At 52.0% G+C, this 19,800-nt stretch overlaps 1 protein-coding gene across 3 annotated transcripts in view; it reads right to left on the reverse strand.

Moving 5' to 3' along the window:
* Positions 1-635: 635 nt before the first annotated feature.
* The window catches only part of RPS6KA1 (ribosomal protein S6 kinase A1), a 43,893-nt gene continuing 24,728 nt past the window's right edge, over positions 636-19,800 (reverse strand). For all 3 annotated transcript variants that reach the window (XM_084785251.1, XM_084785252.1, XM_084785253.1), the window contains 13 exons: positions 19,566-19,636; positions 19,217-19,305; positions 18,028-18,092; positions 17,740-17,842; positions 15,320-15,450; positions 13,873-13,998; positions 13,577-13,666; positions 13,113-13,271; positions 4,517-4,678; positions 4,239-4,315; positions 4,024-4,141; positions 1,855-1,992; positions 636-1,550 (listed from right to left, as the gene is read on the reverse strand). In XM_084785251.1, coding sequence (XP_084641377.1) covers positions 1,428-1,550; positions 1,855-1,992; positions 4,024-4,141; positions 4,239-4,315; positions 4,517-4,678; positions 13,113-13,271; positions 13,577-13,666; positions 13,873-13,998; positions 15,320-15,450; positions 17,740-17,842; positions 18,028-18,092; positions 19,217-19,305; positions 19,566-19,636 — 1,452 coding nt within the window. In that variant the 3' untranslated portion in view covers positions 636-1,427. The remainder of the gene's footprint in view (positions 1,551-1,854; positions 1,993-4,023; positions 4,142-4,238; positions 4,316-4,516; positions 4,679-13,112; positions 13,272-13,576; positions 13,667-13,872; positions 13,999-15,319; positions 15,451-17,739; positions 17,843-18,027; positions 18,093-19,216; positions 19,306-19,565; positions 19,637-19,800) is intronic.

Below are 19,800 nucleotides of genomic sequence, written 5' to 3' on the forward strand. Positions count from 1 at the left end.
TAGACCAGGCTGGCCTTGAACTCACAGCGATCCGCCTGCCTCTGCCTCCCAAGTGCTGGGATTAAAGGCGTGTGCCACCACCACGACAGGCAACCTTGGGTTCTTAAGTGCCCATTTCCCCTTCTATAGGGTAAGACCCAGGGCCATATTTTTCTACCTGGGTCACCTGAAAACACCTACTGCATGGGGGAATGTCATTCCCTCTTTGTGCCTGTTTTCCATCCATAAACTGAAGCATTGATCCGACAGGATTGGTTAAGCTTAAACAAGACAGGTGCTGGGGGCACAGTTCAGTGACGGAGCACTGCGTGGGGTCCCGGGTTCAATTCCTAGTACCGCGAAGAGGAAAGGAAGGACGACAGTGGCAGAGTGCTTGTCTCCAGGGTATAAGGCCCTGGGTTGGATTCTCGCCACACAGGGCCAGCCAGGGGCCCAGAATCTGTCACTGGTTGCTAGTGACATTACTGTTTGTCCATACCGTGATGGATTCCTCTCGTAGGAGCACGTGATAGAACCAGAGGGATTCTTACACACTCCTCAAATGACCCATGCTCCGAGCAGGCAGGCTAGACTGCCCCTAGCCTCTTTCCTGTCACTGCCAAAGCCTTCAAGGAGGATAAAGGGTGGAAGAGCGGTTGCTTCGACAGGATTGTAAGTTTATTAGAAAGGCCTTGGACAGGTGAACCCTGAGTTACCAGCTGAGGAGAAAATGAAAAAGCCCTCGTCCCCCATGGCCCGCCTCCCTGGTCTCCTGTGAACCCTATCCAGTGGCTGACAGGAAGTTGGCCAAAAAAAGTGCTCTCTGCCTCCTCTCCACGGGGGCTGTCCGGCCCGGCTGCAGGGGCCCACTGTGGATGGGCAATGTGGACGCTGGTGCCTGGAGCCAAGAGCTGACGGGGCGGGGGTCCCTGGCTCTAACAGGGACCCAGAACAGAACGGAAAAGGAGCCGGCTGGGGACCAAGTTCTGCAGGTAGTCAGTGGATGACCGAGAGGCAACGCTGGGCTGCTTGGAGGCCTGTGCAGATGGCTCCATAGCCAATGGAGGGGGTGCTCAGGGGAAGGCCCCAAAGCTGATCAAGGGAGTCTTGGCCACACAGTCTCCATGTGACTTGGCGCTCCTCCTGGGACTGCAGTGGCCAAGAAGGCAAATGGATCTTGTAAAAATCCATGGTTTTGATAGATGCCATATTTTTGGTAGATAACACTATTTTTTTTTTCCTTAAAAAATAGTTTGTACAGTGACTGGATCTCACACAACGGAGCCTGAGCTCAGAAGAGTCTGTCCTGGGGAGGAAGGCACTTCATACCCTCACTTGGGTGGTCTCGCTGATTACTTCCTTTAGGACATTGCTTCACTGGTCCTGTGACTCAGGCCTGCTCCCTCTGGGAAGGACTCTGCCACCAAGAAGTTTGTCCGCACTGTGGTTCACAGGGTGGTGGAGGGCAGCTTCCTCACCCGCCGCTGGGCCAGGATAGATGATTCGATTGGCTTCAGCTGGGGCGTGGGTTTGGAGCTATTGAGTGCAGAATACGTAGCTGCCATGGCTCCCTGAGAGAAGGGAGGAGATCAGACCAGGGAGGAGGGGGTTGGACAGACAAAACACACACACTCCAGGGTCTGGCCCACCCCCCCTCCCAGGGTCCCACCGTTCCTAGCCTTGGTGGTATTTCATGACCACTGGTTTTCCCTGGGACACAAGAATGTGTTAAGTGTGGGACTCCCTTGGGGTAGGGCTAAATCTCTTGCCTAAATCTCCTGGATTTGGGCAGGCAGAACTGCCTGGCTCTGCCACTTCAAGTCCCGTGGTCTGAGACCAAGCCCGACCCCAGACACTTGGCAGCCCCAGGCCCACCTTTACGAGCTGCAGGTCTTGGTGGGACAATTGACTCTGGGGAAGCTTGTCTTTCTGCGTGATCCACGGGTGCTGCAGGACCTGCTTGGCTGTGAGGCGCTGGTGGGGGTCCACATGCAGCATCTTAGATACCAGGTCCTAGAGACACGTGGGTAAGGAGGTGATGGGCGGGCCATTGAGGGAACAGGTAGCTCTGTTCCACTGAGCGCCTCGCTGATGGTCAACGATTCGGAGGCAATCGCGTCCACCAGGCTCTGGCCTGAGCCCTTACAAAAACCCCACAACGTGTTTGTCATATACCAAAGGCCCCCTCCCCAACAGTCCAGGGGTCCCTTCCGGCCATCTTGGCTGCTGCAGGCATTTGGAAGGCATCTTTCCCTTTCTGTTTCAGAAAAGTCACGTGGAAAGGTGGGAATTGCCTAACGATCGGGGGCAGGGGCAAGCAGATGCGGGTTCAAATTGGACTCTTCTTAGGGTAGGGTGTAGTGCGAGCCTGAGAGCTTGAGAGCTTGCCCGGCATGCACGAGGTACTGGGTTCCAACCCCAGCACTATACGAAGAACAAAAGTGAAATGAGAAAGCCATGAGAAAACGTGGCAGGCATTTACTACCAGCACTGGGGAAGCAGGGCCAGGAAGATCAAGAGTTAAAAATCAGGCCGGGGGTGGGGTAGGGGTGGGGGTGGGGGATAGCTCATGCCTTTAATACCAGCACTTGGGAGGCAGAGATAGGCAGATCTCTGTGAGTTCGAGGCTAGTCTGGTCTACAGAGTAAGTCCAGGACAGCTAAGGCTACACAGAGAAACCTTGTCTGGAAAAACCAAATCAACCAAAAAAGTCTCAGCTACCTAGGGCTTGAAGGCCAGTCAGAGCTGGGAGAGACCTTGTCCTCAAGGCAAAACCAAACCAGACAAACTCTGTGCTTATTGCCTCCCCAGAGGGCTGCAGTTCAATTCCCAGCATGCTTTTCTTTTTGGCTTTTCAAGACAGAGTTTCTTTGTGTACACTTAACTGTCTTGGAATTCCCTCTGTAGACCAGGCTGGCCTTGAACTCAGAACTCAGATCCGCCTGCCTCTGCCTCCCGAGTGCTGGGATTAAAGGTGTGAGCCACCACTGCAGTCTTGTAGGGGGCACACGAGATGTTACTTCAGCTCCAAGGGGCCCTATGCCTTCTAGCCTCCAAGTCACCTGTACTCACAGGTACGTTCACACACACACACACACACACACACACACACACACACAGAATTAAAATAAAAAACAAGGCTGGCTGTGGTGGTATACACTTTTAAACCCAGTACTGAGGAGGCAGAGGAGGGCAGATCTTGGTGAGTTTAATGCCAGTCTAGTCTATAGACAAAGTTCTGAGATAGCCTGGGCTACACAGCGAGAACAAAACAAAAAAACAAAAAACAACAACAAACAAACAAACAAAAAACCACAAACAAACCCTGAAACAGTAACTTAACCCCAAATAAATAGAAATGCTAAGCTTAGCTCTTGCCCTCACCAGCTTGAGTGTCCCAGACACGTTACTTATGGGCCTAAGTTTTCCTTCTGAGAAACAGAGGTGACAACACCCGGTGTAGGTGGTGTTACGCAGAGGTTCTCCCAGAGTAGAAACTCCCCAATACTTAAGTCCAAGGCACAGGGCACAGGCAGGTACCCACACACTTGGCCGGAGAGCTAGCCTTGATGTGCTGGCATATTTCCTACCACACCAACTCTCCACAGAGAGAGACAGGGGTTAGGCAGCCCCCTGTATCCTTTAGGCCCCAGAACACAGAAGGGCCAGTGAAGTTATGCAGACAAACAGAGGGAGGGGGTGCATTGGGTAATATTGCAATGAGGATTGGTGGAACACACACCTAAGAGGAAGAGGCTGTACAGCCTGGCGTGGTGGCACACACCTTTAATCCTAGCACTCGGGAGGCAGAGGTAGGCGGATCGCTGTGAGTTCGAGGCCAGCCTGGTCTACAAAGTGAATCTAGGACAGCCAGGGCTACAGAGAGAGAGAGAGAGACAGAGAGAGAGAGAGAGAGAGAGAGAGAGAGAGAGAGAGAGAGAGAGAGAGACAGAGAGAGAGAGAGAGAAGGAGGGGGCTGTCCCAAGGACAGCTGAAAAGCCCCGGGGTCAGCTCGTCTCCGTGCTCCAGCCCTCACAGACGCACCTTGGCTGTCTCTGAAACTGTGTTCCAGTTTCCCCCGCTGAGGGTGAACTTCCCGCTGCCGATCCGGGTGAGGATCTCCTCAGGCGTGTCACTGGGCCCATTGGCAAATGGAGTGTATCTAGAAAGAAGTTTCCCAAATCCAGCTTTAGCCTCCGGCCTCCGGCCTCCGCCCTGGCACGAGGGGTAAGTTAGGAGGCTGGGAGGCTCACACTCACCCTGCCAGCATGGTGTAGAGCAGCACGCCCAAGCTCCAGATGTCACAGCCTTCGTCATAGCCCTGGCGCTTTAGCACCTGGCAGGAGACAGGGGAGGATGGTCAGGCTGGGCGGCGTTAGGTCATCTAACAGTGCCCAGCACGGTACATAAGTGTACATACAGTGTGCGCTATAGGTGTTCCTCCCTTGGTACCTGGATCCAGGTCATGAACACTTCAGTTCCAGATAGTACGGCACCCTTAAGAGCAGGCACAAGGCCTCCTGGTGCCTCCACTCACCTCAGGTGCCACAAAGTTGGCTGTGTAGCACGGTGTCATGAGGAGCCCGTTTTCAGCCCGCAGCTGCTTGGCGAAGCCAAAGTCACAGATGCGCAGGCACTCGGGGTCCCCGGACTCATCCACATACAGGATGTTACTGGGTTTGAGGTCCCTGTGGACGACCTAGGGGGCAGAGGGCTGTGGGTCAGTACGTGCCAACTGTCAGAACTGAGGAAGTCACACAGACGGGCACACAGACAGGGAAAGGCCCAGCACACAACTGGAGGGAGTCGGCTTCGTACTGTCCTTTTGGAATCTCTGTTTAGATGCCGGCAGCTGCAAGGCCGCCCTAACTTCTTCCCTCTAATTTACTCATCATCAACTCTCCTCTAGGGCAGCTCCTTCATTCCTGAAGTATGGGTCCTTTCCCCTTTTCTCTCTCCGCCACAGGGTGTCTCTGTGTTAGCCATGAAAACGTGAGCCCAGGCTGAAGGAGAGACCCTGCCTCAAAGGAATAAGTGGAGAGTAACAGAGGACACGTGACGCTCTCTTTTGGCCTCCACAGGTATGCACCCTCTACCATACGCACATATAATTTCACAGACACATATGTAAATAAGCCTTTTTTCTTTTTTTTAAAATAAGCCTTTTAAAATGTTACTTCACAGCAGGGCAGTGGTGGCATACGCCTGTAATCCCAGCATTTGGGGAGGCAGAGGCAGGCAAATCTCTGAGTTCGAGGCCAGCCTGGTCTAATAGTAAGTTTTAAGACAGCCAGGGCTACACAAAGAAACCCTGTCTTTTTAAAAAAAAAAAAAAAAGGTCACTTCACAATCACGATGTCACCACACCTCAGCAAGTAGGCTGGTGACATTTTAAGAGGAGGAAACAGAGACACTGAGAGAAATGCTGACTTGAAAGAAGCATGGGCAGCACGTGACCACTGTTGCGGGACCTTTCCAGTTTAGTGTGGCATGAAGGGACACATTTGGGGAACAGGGGCAGGGAAGTTTGTCATCTTCTTCTGCCCTAGCAACGTAAAGAAATGAGTAACCCTGACAGGAACTGGGTGTCCCCTGCAGCTAGAAGAGCCTAGAAAAGCTCCATACAACTGCTGCCTGGCCATCAGGCAGTGTGCCCATTGTCACAGAAAAATCACAGCAGGCTGGGCAGTCATGAGAGAAGCCAGGCAGAGTGTGAACCACAGCAACCAGACTAAACGCCGCTCCTGGGGACTAGGTGACAGTCACCACCTAGCAACTCAGGCTCAGTTTTTTTCAAAGGCATCCAAGCTCACCAAACCTTCCTACAGCAACCTTAGAACAAAAGCCCACCCCTTCTGCAAGCCAGGGAAGGAAGCCTGGACCCCCACCCCCACCCCACCCCCACCCAAAGCTTGTGTGGTCTGACCCTCTGCCTTTGGATCTCTCATCTGTCAAATGGACTGACGAGTGTTTTAGGGTCCAGGGTCGTAGGGAAGATGAAGAATGCTTAACTCAGGGCTTGGACAATGGTGGGTGTTTGTTAGGCAGCCCCAGAGCTGCTTCAGATGGAACCCCAGTTTTGTCGAGAACGAGGCAGGAGGATTGCTGGGGTTTACTGGCTTCCGGATTAGCTGAGAAAATATAAGCCCAAGGTTCAAGGAGACACGCTGCCTGGAAGGAGCAGGCAGGAGGGGTAGAGGACAACACTCGATTGGACTCTGCATCCACAGGCATCTGTATCCGTGCACATACATGTGCACACAGACACACACTCACATAAATCTTTTTTTGTTTTGTTTTTTTGAGACAGGGTTTCTCTGTGTAGCCTTGGCTATCCTGGACTCGCTTTGTAGACCAGGCTGGCTTCAAACTTAGAGAGATCCTCCTGCCTCTGCCTCCCGAGTGCTGGGACTAAAGGCGTGTGCCATCCGGGCAGTGGTGGCGCATGCCTTTAATCTCAGCAGTTGGGAGGCAGAGGCAGGTGGATTGAGTTCAAGGCCAGCCTGGTTTACAAAGTGAGTCCAGAACAGCCAAGGCTACACAGAGAAACCAAAACAAAAAAACAAAAAAACCCAAAGGGCTGGGGTGGCCACATGAGCCTGTAACTCCAGTACTCCAAAAAGGACCATAAATTCCAGCCTGGCTACACAGCAAGGTCCTTTTCTCTTTCACACAGACAAACAACAAACAACAGTAACAACCCCTGCCTGGCCCCCCCCCCCCCAACAAAAAAAACCTACAGCAAGAAAGAACAAGCAGAAAGGAGAAGTGAGTGGGCTTAGGAAGGCTATTCTGAAGGGAGATTCGGAAATGCTTTGTGTATTGATGTCAGAGCTGTGACAGGGTGTGTTCACTGCTGGGAAACCAACTGACACCGTGACTTGTGCATCACATTGGGTTTATGACACATTTCACTAGACAGATGTCCTTTAATGTCAGCACTCGGGAGGCAGAGGCAGGCAGGACTGCTGTGGGTGTGAGGCTAGCCTGGTCTACAAAGTGAGTCTAGGACAGCCAAGACTACACAGAGAAACCCTGTCAAAAAGAGAGAGAGAGAGAGAGAGGGAGGGAGGGAGGGAGAGAGAGAAAGGGTTTCCATGAGAAAACATGGCAGGTATTTACTGTCAGCACTGGGGAAGCAGGGCCGGGGGATGGGCGGTGGTGGCGCACACCTTTAATCCCAGCACTTGGAAGGCAGAGGCAGGCAGATCGCTGTGAGTTCGAGGCCAACCTGGTCTACAAAGCGAGTCCAGGACAGCCAAAGCTACACAAAGAAACCCTGTCTTGAAAAAACCAAAACCCAACCAAACAGGTGTCCCGGCTCTGTCCCCTCGTCATTCATCCCTTTCTTCCAGCTTCTTTGGAGTCTTAGCTTCAGAGGCCACATCAACCTAGAGAACCCCTGCAAAGACCTCTCCAAGGCTGGAGAGATGGCTCTGCCATTAAGAGCACTGGTTAAGAGGACTTGGGTTCAATTCCCGGCACCCACATGGCGGCTCACACCTGTCTGTAACTCCAGTTCCAGAGGATCTGACACCCTCACACAGACATATATGCAGGCAACACAGCAAGGCACATGAAATAAAAACAAATAGAAAAAACACCTCTACAAAAAGAGCACCCTGCTTCAGATCTGCAGACCCTGGAATCTGGAAAAGGCCAGAAACGAACATTAGTGACCTATAAGCTCCTGCTTTGGGAGGAGACAATTTCCTACATGCAGAGCTGCCTGAACTCAGAGTTAGCTTGCAGCCTTCACCGGCCTTTGGAGACACCCTTATCTGGAGAGCACTTCCTTGTCTAAGTTTCAGGTTACCCACTGATAATTCACTAGCTCAGCTCTGTCGTCTTCTTCTTCTTCTTTTTTCTTTTCTTTTCTTTTTTTTTTTTGAGACACAGTTTCTTTGTGTAGCCTTGGCTGTCCTGGACTCGCTTTGTAGACCAGGCTGGCCTCGAACTCACAGCGATCTGCCTGCCTCTGTCTCCCAAGTGCTGGGATTACAGGCGTGCGCCACCACGCCTGGCTCAGCTCTGTCTTCTTATAGCCCTACATGTCCTGGGAAATCCACCCTGTAGGCAAGGCTGGCCTCAAACTCACAGACATCCACTTGCCTCTGCCTCCTGAATGCTGGAATTACAGCCATGCATCACCACGCTCTTTTTTGGTTTTTTGAGACAAGGTCTTGTTATATGGCAGCCCAGATTGGCCTCAAATTCATGACGCTCCTGCCTCAGACTTCTGAGGCCTGGGTTGCTTTTTGTTGTTGTTGTTGTTTGTTTGCTTATTTGATACTGTGGGGCCTTTAGCACTTTAGGCAAGCACTTAACCATTGAGCCAAAGGCACTGGTGGGATCTTTAACCAGTATTAAGAAAACAGGAAGAGGAAACATTTACTCTATGATCTGACATGTTTAAATATTAGTCTGCTTACATTGATCACATAAGAAACCAAAGCCATGGGGGCTGGAGAGGTGGCTCAGAGGTTTAGAGCACTGGTTGTTCTCCCAGAGATCCTGAGTTCAATTCCCAGCAATGGAACATGGTGGCTCACAACCATCTATAATGAGATCTGATGCCCTCTTCTGGACTGCAGGTACATGCAGATAGTGTGTTTATATATGTAAAAAACAACACAAAATAAAACGAAAAACCCTTTTAGGGGCTGAAGAGATAGCTAAGAGGTTAAAGAGTACTAGTTGCTCTCCCAAAGGTCCTGAGTTCATGAGTCCATGAGAAACCCCATGGTGGCTCGCAACCATCTATGATGAGATCTGGTGCCCTCTTCTATCCTGCAGGCAGAGCACTGTACACATAATAAAGAAATAAATAAACAAACATTTTAAAAGAAAAGAAAGAAACCCAAGCTACTTCAAATATGACCATTAAAAGCACGTGTGGTAACCAAACTTCAATTTGGTTATAAGGTAAAGTTCCCTTTTATAAAAAAAACCCTGGGCTTCTGAGAAGGTTTAATGGGTAAAGGCACCTGCAGCCAAGCCTGACGACCTGAGTTCAATCCCTACATGGTGAAAAGGGATAACTGACTCCCACAAGTAATCCTCTGACCCCCACACATGCACTGTGGCGCGCATTCCCACACACAACTGAATTAACTAAGCGAGCAAATGTGAAGGAGTTTCCCCTAGTAAGTTATGTGTAACCTAACACTGCCATTTTGGTTTTTTTGTTTTTTTTTTAATTTTGCAATTCTAGCAACATAATCATTTCAAAGACTCTGAAAGGATAAATCCACGAGATGAGGGTCTTCCTGCTGAGGAGGTGGAACGGCTCCCATCCGGCCTGAGTAATCAGGGGCAACATGAGGGTGTGTTTGTGGACGCCCGTCACGATCGAGTACAATGTCCCACTAAGTGGACAAGTGACCTTGCCTGGCCCTGGGTATGAGTGGAGGAGATCCTGAGCCTGTAGACCTGTGAAGACATCAGGACCCCTACCCTTACCCCATCACCAAACATGGACCTAGATGCTGATGGATGGCTGGATGCGGTCACAGCGAGCCTGTTTTCTAATCGCCCTCTACGGATATAATCAGTTAAGAACAAAGAAAATTGGAACCGTTTGAAGCACAGTGGCCTGTAATAGCTAAGTATTCTAGCTGGGTGGAGGTGATATCCTGTCTATAATCCTTGCACTGGGGAGGTTGAGGCAGGTGGATCTCTGTGAGTTCCAAGCCAGCCTGGCAAGGCCGCATACTAAGTTCAGGACCAGCCTGGGCAACATAGCAAGTTTCAGGCTAGCCTGGGTTGCATTACAAGACATTATCTGAAAAATACTAAACAGAAGCAGGGTATGGTGTCACACACCTTTCATCCCAGTATTCTGGAGGCAGAGGCAACCTAGAAAAGTGAGTTCCAGGACAGCCAGGGCTACACAGAGAACCCTGATGATGATGATGATGATGATGATGATGATGATGATGATGATAATAATAATAATAATAATAATAATAATAATAATAATAATAATAAAAGAACCCAGTTAAGTCTTGTACAGGGTTTGCTTGGATCCCAGGCCTTGGCTGATCTCCTCTGAACCACATTCTCCCTAACTTTGAGCAGTTTATGCCTAGTACACATGAGGGCCTGGGTTCGATTCTCAGCATGGATTGGAAAAGACTCATTCTCCCCACAACATCAAAGCATGGAATGAGTGCCGTGAGTGACAAGGGACAGGGCGGTAAGGGCTAGAGGACTTTCAGCAAGTTTCAGCTTACAGGAAACACAGGCATGGTGTGAACCACAGAATACCACACACGATGCTGCCAGGAACAACATATTTAGAACATGACATATTCCGAGGGGACTAATGACCCCTTTTGCATATAAGTAGCTTAACACAGGAAAGTCTCACACTGCAGATGGCGCTGGCGCACGCTTTATGCAAATCTTAACTCAGCTAAGAAACAGAGCCCAGCGGGCGTGGTGGCGCACACTTTTAATTCCAGCACTCAGGAGGCAGAGGCAGGCGGACTGCTGTGAGTTCGAGGCCAGCCTGGTCTACAAGTAAGTCCAGGACAGTTAGGGCTACAGAGAGAAACCTTGTCTTGAAAAAGCAAAAAGGAAAGAAAGAAAAAATAAGAAGGAAAAAGAAAAAGAAAAAGAAAGAGAGCCCAGGTGGATGAGCTCACGTGCATTTGAAGACAAAGTCTTGCTAGGTAGACCAACGTGGCCTCAATCTCAGAGATTTGTCTGCCCTGCCTCTTCAGTGCTAGAATTAAAAGTCCAGGCTACCTGGGCTGGAGAGATGGCTCAGAGGTTAAGGGCACTGTCCGCTCTTCCAAAGGTTCCAAAGGTCCTGAGTTCAATTCCCAGCAACCACATGGTGGCTCACAACCATCTATAATGAGATCTAGTGCCCTCTTCTGGCCTGCAGGTGAACATGAAGGCAGAATACTATGTATAAATAATATAAATCTTAAAAAAAAAAAAAAAAGGCCAGGCTATCTATATTAAGACCCAGCTTCAAAAGCAAACATTCTTTAGCTACAGGTAGTTAGCAGTCACGTGTCAGATGCTGAGTAGATGGCTCAATGGTGAAGGGCACTTGGTGCTCTTCCAGAGGACCCTTGGGTTTGGTCCCAGCACCCACATCTGGCGGCTCACAACTGTCCTCCTCGGGCCTCTAAGGTGCTCCTGCGCTCACATGTACACAAAATTTTTTTGTTTTGTTTTGTTTTTTAGACTCAGGGTTTTTTGGTGTAGCCCTGGCTTGGTGTAGCCCTGGCTGTCCTTGAACTCAGAGATCTACCTGCCTTTGCCTCCCAAGTTCTGGGATTAAAAGGCGTGTACTGCCACCACATTTGTCATATGTGCTGGCTAATTTTTTTTTTTGTCACCATGACACAAGTTAGAGTCATCTTGGACACTGAGGAAAATGCCTCCATCAGATTGGGCTGTAGCAGATCTTTGGAGCATTTTCTTGATTAATGACTCATGTTGAGTGTGGGTGGGGTCCCATCTATAGTACAGGCTGTACTTATCTCTGGGCATATAGTCCTGTGTTATATCAAAAAAAAAAAAAAAAAAAAAAGAAGCAGCAAGGTGAGAAAGCCACAATGAACAGATCGGTAACCAGTGCTCCTCAGTGACCTCTGTCACTTCCTGCCTTGACTTCCCTCAATGGACCTTGACCTGGGAGCTATAACCCAAAGAGGCCTTTTTCTCCCTCAAGTTACTTGTAGCCGGAATGCTGAAAGCAAAGTAGGACACCATGTAAACTTGGGATCCAGAGTTCAGCTCTTTAGCACCCGTGTAAGCGCTGGGCACATGTGCCGGGCGACTTGTAATTTCAACACTTAGGAAGTGGAGGCAGGGACCCTGAAATAAGCTGCTAGGCTAGTCAGCGCGATCCCAGATCAGCAAGAGCCCCTGCCTCAACGTAGACAGGACAGTGTGGCCGAGGAGGACACCCAACGCGACCTCTGACCTCCACACTCAGGCACACAGGTGTCTGTATGCCTGCCCATATACTTGCCAATATAAATGCAAGCTTGCTCTCTCTCCTCTCTCTTACACACACACACACACACACACACACACACACACACACACACACACATAACCGAAGCCTCAAGCGCTAGGATTACAGGTGGGCTGCTGCCACCGTCTGTCTGTCTGTCCTTGTGTTTCTCTTTGGAGACAAGGTCTCACTACATAGACAAGGCTGGCCTCAAACTCAGAGGTTCATGTGTCTCTGCCTGCTGAGTGCTGGGATTAAAGGTGCATGACACCAAGCTGACATCACTTTTAACCCCTCACTGCCTGATAAAACATCACATCAGACAGACAGAAGCCCAAGACAGCTCACTGCCATAAGGGATTTTACTCACCCACTCTGCTGACGCAGCTGGGCCAAGATCAACAAAGAAAGCCTTACCTGCTCTTCCTTAGCACCTGGGCCACCCTCTTAGAAGCCTCAAAGCTCCCCGCTAGGGGCCACCCTACACCTTCCAAACAAAATCTAAATCTACTCCTTCCTTCAACTGCCAGCCTCCATTTTCCCCGGTGTGTCCTCCTAGGACAATGACCTTTCAGCTCCAAGCCCCAGACTTCAGACCTGTCAAGTGTCAGTAACAACCATCTAATTTAGGGGTTGTGGAAATCCCACTGAAATATCAAAGGAAACATTCTCTCTCTCTCTCTCTCTCTTTTTTTTTTTTTTTTTTTTTTTTTGGTTTTTTGAGACAGGGTTTTTCTGTGTAGCCTTGACTATCCTGGACTCACTTTGTAGTCCAGCCTGGCCCAGAACTCACAACGATCCACCTGCCTCTGCCTCCCAAGTGCTGGGATTAAAGGCGTGCACCACCACGCCCGGCTCAGGAAACATTCTCTTAAATTAAACTTTAGCATAGTGCATGGCACACAGTCGGTACTGGACAAATGCTCTGAGTCTGGCCTCATCTCTTCTTTCTTATTTTCTTCTTCTTCCCCTCCCCCCCAACATGTGCCACCACGCCCAGCTTCTTCTTTCTTCTTAAAGCCACCGACCTACCTATCCCGAGTCCCTTCTGACTAGCAATCTGGAGACCGTCACTCCTGAGCCAGACAGTTTTTGCATTCTGCCTGTGTCATGACCTTGGACACCCCCCACCCCCCTAATCCACTCGACTCACCCCCTGGGAATGCAAGTATTCCACGGTCTTGCTGACGGTATGTAGGACGAAGCTGGCCTCCCGCTCCGAGAAGAACTTCTGCCGTAGGATCTTATCCAGGAGCTCCCCGCCCCTCATCAGCTCTGTGACCAGGTACACGTGTTTGCCGTCGTCATACACCTGCCAGAGACAGGGGCCATCAGGCCGGGACCCTTGAGCGCCAGCTCTCGCGACAAAGAAGCCTGGGGGCTGAGGGCTGGCTCTGCCACCCTTCAGTGGCCCTGCTGGGCCCCTCCACCTGCCTGGGCTCCCACCCCTCTGGCCTCATCCCGGAGGGCTCCAGGAACACCCCAGTCCTCAGGGGGAGGGCTCAGGCCCCCTGCCGCTTCCCGTGAGCATTGGGAGGAAGGGCTGCAGTAAGAAACATGGTGTCCCTCAGTCAAATCCTCCAGCCCCCATCTGGCTTCAATGACTCCCCCACTCACATCTTTGAGGGTGATGATGTTGGGGTGCTGCCCGTACCGCAGAAGAATCTCAATCTCCTCTGAGGGATCTCGTTTGCTCTTGTCAATGACCTGAAGAGAGGGGAACCCCAGGACCACATCAGGGGGACAGGACCCACGGTCTGAGTCTCTCTGTCATGGAACCCATACTACAAGGCCCGGGAGGGTCAGCCTCACACCCGGCACAGCACACAGACGCTCCCATCCAAGTGTCACCCGTACCTCGGCCTCACTCCCCACCCTGTATGCCTTAGCCGAGGCACGGTTAGAAGGCCCACCTTGACAGCATACTCCATGTTGGTGGCCTTGTGAACACAGCGCTTACACACGGAGTAGGAACCCACGCCGATCGTCTCCTTTACCACGTAGCCATCACTGAAAACCAAGTTCTTCCCGTGGAGTTGCTGAGAAGACAAGAATCAGCCTGACTGACCCAGGGACCAAAGAGCATGGGGGGGGGGGGCGGGGGGGGAGCGCGTGCGTCATCCCTAAGGTCAGACCCTGGCTCAGTAGAGACAGCACGGAGAAAGGAGAAACAGTCACAGGCTTAAAAGTTATCTGTTTGACCTCATGAAGGTGCCTCTTTCTGAGCATGTGTGTTTCTTTTTTTTTTTTAAGATTTATTTATTTATTAATTATGTATACAGTGTTCTGTCTGCATGTACAGAGGGCACGAGATCGTATTACAGATGGTTATAAGCCACCATGTGGTTACTGGGAATTGAACTCAGGACCTTTGGAAGAGCAGCCAGTGTTCTTAACCTCTGAGCCATCTCTCCAACTCCCTGATCCTGTGGTTTTTTTTGTTATTTTGTCTTTTTTTTTTTTTTTTTTTTTTTTTTCCAGAGCTGAGGACCGAACCCAGGGCCTTGCGCTTGCTAGGCAAGCGCTCTACCACTGAGCTAAATCCCCAACCCCCCTGTGGTTTTTTTTGAGACAGGGTTTCTCTGTTATTCAGAGTCCTGGCTGTCCTGGACTCTCTTTGCAGACCAGGCCGGCCTTGCAATCACAGAGATCTGCCTGTCTCTGCCTCCTAAGTGCTGGGATTAAAGGTGTGCGCCAGCATCTCCTGGCTTAGAAAAAAAAAAAAAAAGGTTTGAAAGTTTTAGGAAAGTTCCAGGACAGCTAGAGCTGTTGCATAGAGAAACCGTGTCTCAAAAAACAAACAAACAAAAACAACAACAACAACAACAAAAACAAAACAAAACAAAAAAACCAGGCTCAGATTTTTTTGTTTTGTTTTGTTTTTTTACTGTCTGCAATGGGCATGCCCACTTGACACATTAGCTCTGCAAAGCCTCTGCAGAGGTAGGGCTGTATCATTCCAGATGAGGAAACTGAGGCAGGGGGGCTGGTGTCTCCTCCAGAGTCTGGTCAGCCTGTAAGCTAAACCCAGGCCAAGAGCTCCAGTGTCTGCACCTACTCCTTCTTAGCTATAAACTTTGCTTGGAGCAGTCTGTGTACAGAGGAGGGGCAAATGTGAGCAGAGACCGCCCCCTGCCACCTACCCCTATCAGGGGCACCCAGCCACACCCTCACTACACCCACAGGGCAACCTCTGGCAAGCCTCCAGACCCCAGCTCTGAGCTAATAATTAGAGCCACTCTGAAGTTATCTAGGACTGGGTTTCACCACCGGGTTTACACATGAGGACAGTGAGGGTCCGGCAGGCTGGAGGTCGCCTGGGTTCTCAGGACACTGAGCAGCAGTCCCCACCTCTCTCACCTGTACCACGGAGTGCAGGGGGGCCTGAGTGGCCCGAGGCTTGCTGTCATCTTCCATTAGACCAGTGGCCACGAAGCTGAAGCCACGGAAGAGCTGATGGGCACCAGCGCTGGGGGGGATGCCTGGTGAGTCTGTCAAGGAGAGGACACGGAGGTGAGGGGGTGCTCTTGATGCCAAGACTGCAGGGATCCTGGCCTGCCTTGGCCATGGAGCCGTATTTTTTTTTAAAACATTTATTATGTATACAGTGCTCTGCTTGCATATACTCCTGCAAGCCAGAAGAGGGTGCCATATCACATTATAGATAGTTATGAGCCACCATGTGGTTGCTGGGAATTGAACTCAGGACCTCTGGAAGAGTACACAGTGCTCTTAACCACTGGAGCCATCTCTCCAGGCCTGGAAGGCACACATTTAAGGCCTATCCATCCCAGGCCTTTGCCTATCTGTTCGCATCTGTAGCTCAGTGGTGTAGTACTTGCCTAGAATGTACAATGTCCTCGGTTTGATTCCCAGGACCACAAAGATAAACAAACATATACACTGCTAGGTCTCCAGGAAATCTCAGGACCTGGGGCTCCTCCCAGCGCTCTTCACCCCGTCCCCCAAACCCTAAACCTCTCCATCCCAGGGCTGGGCTTCCACTTCCCTTCTCCCAGCCTAAGATTTATTTATTATGTATACAGTGCTCTGTCTGCATGTACACCTGTAGGCCAGAAGAGGGCATCAGATCACATTACAGATGTGGTTGCTGGGAATTGAACTCAGGACCTTTGGAAGAGCAGGCGGCGCTCTTAACCACTGAGCCATCTCTCCGGCCCTACTCCGGTCTCTTGGTCTTGGCCCAGGCCACCCCTCTTCGTCAGTGGCTCCTCTCTTGCTCTCCCTTCCCCTTCCCCTTCCCCTCGGGGTCCGGGTTAGCCTGCCGACCATGTTTAGCCTGGACTCTGCCCTCTGCCTGCTTTCTCCCTTGTATCGACAATAAGAATCTTCTCCGCACATTAGCAGTAGTCATGTCCTCCTTTCCATTCTTTCTCTCACATACAAAAAGAGTAAATAAACCAATCTGGCATGACGGCGCACGCCTGCCATTTCAGCGCTCAGACGGCACAGTCGGGAGTGCCGCGACTCTGAGGCCAGCCTGGGTTACATAGTCCTAAGCTAGCCTGAGCCACAGAAAGAAACCCTGTCTCAAAAACCCCAACTAGCTAACTAACTAACGGATACAATACAAACAAATAAACACGTGTGTAGTCCATCCCAGTCCTGCCACAGGACGCCCCCCCACCCCACCCCCATCTGACCTCCAGCTCAGGCTGGGCGCAGGATGCCTCTCCCCACAGCCTTCCCATCCCGGGTCCATCTCCCTCTTCAGGTCTCTTCTCAGCACAGCTGGAGGGACAGTTCCACCCCAAAAGTCTGGGGCCACCTGCGCTTAGCATTTGTCAGGGGGGGGAATGCTCGACCCCACCTCTCAAGTCTGGCCCCCCCCACATTTCAGCCCCGCTGGAGAGCTCAGAGCCACCACACATGCTGGTCCCCAGGATTAGATTATCTGCTCCCGGTCTGTCACAAGGCCCCTATGCCTGCCCCCGACCCCTAGAAAGCTGCCTGATGTTGTTCCTCTGACCCCGTAACGTGCCCCGCGGCCCCTAGCCTGGGCGACACGGCCGCCTTGCTCTCTCTGAGGTCTGTCTTCGTCTTCACTGCCTTTCTCACTATGGCTGACACACAGTGGGGGGCCTGGTATGGGCTCGGCAGATAAATAAGGACAAGCTAGACAGCTCCGAAGTGAGACGCTTCCTGTGAGCAACCGTGTACAAGCTACACAGAGAAAACCCACTCACTCTCTAAGAAGGCACCACAGAACCAACACACAACTCCCCAGCCACCGGCAGCACCTGGTCGGACTGTCCGGACCCCCCCCCAAGTTCCCTCCTAGAAGCCGCCCTCACTGGCTTCTCGCAGCACCCAGGGATCGAGCAAGCAAGCGAGGCCTAGCATTAGAAGACAGGCCCGTGGGCATCGGCACCTCTGCTCTGACGACTCTTCTCCATGCTAGGTTTGCCAGGTTAGATTCCTCCTCCCTGAGGCAAGTGGAGGCCTGACATGTTCAGTCTCCCCAGAGGACTGGAAGGTGCCTGGGGTGGGGGTCCTGACTTTCCTGTCATGGCCTAAACCACCCCCCACGTAGCTCATTTCCTCATCCAGAAACAAAGAGGCCCAGAGAGCCCCCCGAGAGGGAGTCAGGCAGTATGAGGGCAGGATGGAGTATGAATCCCACAGAGCCACATACTGCCAGTCTACCCACACACCTGGCCTTCCAGAGGCCTTGGTCACCGTGGTATCCCAGGGTATTCCCCAGAGAGCTACTTCCCTAAGCTCAGACCCAGACAGACAAAGCCAGATCAGGGCCATACCCCTAGGTGTGCGCGACGTGAACTCAGTGTCAAAGTAGAAGGTGTCATCGGGCTGGGCCACGGCCGGCTTGAAAGGTGGCTTGATCTCTCGCCGGTAGAGCTTCTGCAAGGCGGGGCATACGCTCTGATCACCACGGTGACCCCGCAGCCTGGCAGGAGCCCCAGCAGGAAGAGTGGAAGCTTGGCCACAGTTGGCAGATTACCTCTTCCCCCACCCCCACCCCCCACCCCGGTCTCCCACCCTTCCCGCGCCCATCGCTGAGCCCCGATGTGGACAGATCCGCTCACATTCCAGTCGATGGTAGAGTAGAAGATGTGCCTCTTGATTTCCTCTGCCCCATCAGGGCCCGAGCCTGAAAGGAGCCAAGCAGTGGTCTAACCTCAGACACCCACTCTGTCCCCCAAGCTCTGGTCTAACCTCAGACACCCACTCTGTCCTCCAAGCTCTGGGCCAGCTGCTTCAGCAGATAGCAGCCTGGGCTCACCCTGCGCTGCATCAGCACCCATCACCCTGAGGCCCGGAACCCACTCAGCACTTGCTACTTTATGGAGTAGTGTAGACACTGACGATCAAGTGCCACTGTCCAGAAGGAGGGGCCAGGCAGGATAGGTGACTTGTCCAGGTGACAGTCAGGATGGAAGCCGGACTTTGTTGTTGTTGTTGTTGTTGTTGTTTGAGACAGGGTTTCTCTGTTTAAGAGCCCTAGCTGTCTGTCCTGCACTCACTTTGTACCAGGCTGGCCTCGAACTCACAGACATCCACCTGCCTCTGCCTCCCGAATGCTGGGATTCCAGTCCTGCCATAGGCCCCATCGCTGCCCTTTTTCTCCTACTGCCCTCTTTATTCCTGAGACAAATGCTCACTCAGGCCAACGCAGGGACGTGAACTGGACCTTACAAGGCTTGGCTATGACCCAGATAAAGCCAGCAACCAAAAAACAAAAGTCAGCAAATACTGTACACTCCGGTACATGACAGGCATGTCCTTCCCTGACTCAAAGGGCCTGGGAAGCCAGGCCAGGATCACTGTCTTTACTGACACAAAGAACCTGGGGCTCAGTGAGGTGAAGTCACCTGGCCAGTTATGTAGCTCATAAACGGTGCTCAGTCACTCAACAAATATTTAGTGACTGCTGGGTGCCAGGCAGTGGGGACAGACACAGCTAGGACTGGGACCTTTCTCACTCCTAAGCTCATGTGCCTTCTCTTGAGCCAGCAACCTTGGCAGAGAAGCTGTGTGGGGGCCTCTGTCCTTGTCCCTGAGGGGGTAGGGATGACTCAGTTCCTGCCTTTCCCCCCCCACACACACAGGTCACCCTCCCAACACCACACATGGAGACAGAAAATAGGGTGGCCAGCAGCATTGTCTGCTCACACAAAGGACAACAGCTCCTTTCAGCCCCAGATGTGGCCCTGTGGCCTAGGCTGCAGCTGGCCCCATTGCCATGTCCCCTCCCTTGAGCTGGGGTTTGCTTACCAAGCCGATTGGCAGGGTTCCTCTTGAATAGGGCCCGCAGGAGGCTCTGGGCTTCCGTGCTCAGAAACTGGGGCATGCCTAGCTTCGCCCTGGAACAGCGGCAGCGGCAGGTCTCGTCAGGGCCGGGCCGCACCCCAGAAACCTCAGAGACCCTTCCCTTCATCCAGGTCGCTTTCCCCAGCTCAGCCCAGACAAACCAGCCACTAACTCACCTCCCACTGGCCCCCATAGACGGCAAGGGTCTGGGGAGTTGGGGGTGGGGTGCGGGGGTGGAAGGCAGTTCTCTGGCCCCCAAATGGGGGAGGGCTTAGGAAGAACTTGCCAGGGCCAGGGCAACACCAGTGCTTACTTCAAAATCAAGGTCATGGTCTCCTTCCGGTCTTTCCCCTGGAAGGGCAGGGAGCCCGTGAGCATCTCAAACTGCAGGGGAAAGAGACCATACAGGTGTGGTGACCTTCATCTGTCTCCCACATCCTCCTCCCCCTCGTTCCCAGGCTACCCCGCTGCAGCCCCAGGATTCTTGCTGGCCTGCTGGGACTTTAGCACGATTCTGTGGCTGCCTCTGCCCCCATCCCAACTGCAAT

This window comes from Acomys minous, assembly GCF_964271855.1.
Source record: "Acomys minous genome assembly, chromosome: 6".
Classification (NCBI taxonomy): Eukaryota; Metazoa; Chordata; class Mammalia; order Rodentia; family Muridae; genus Acomys; species Acomys minous.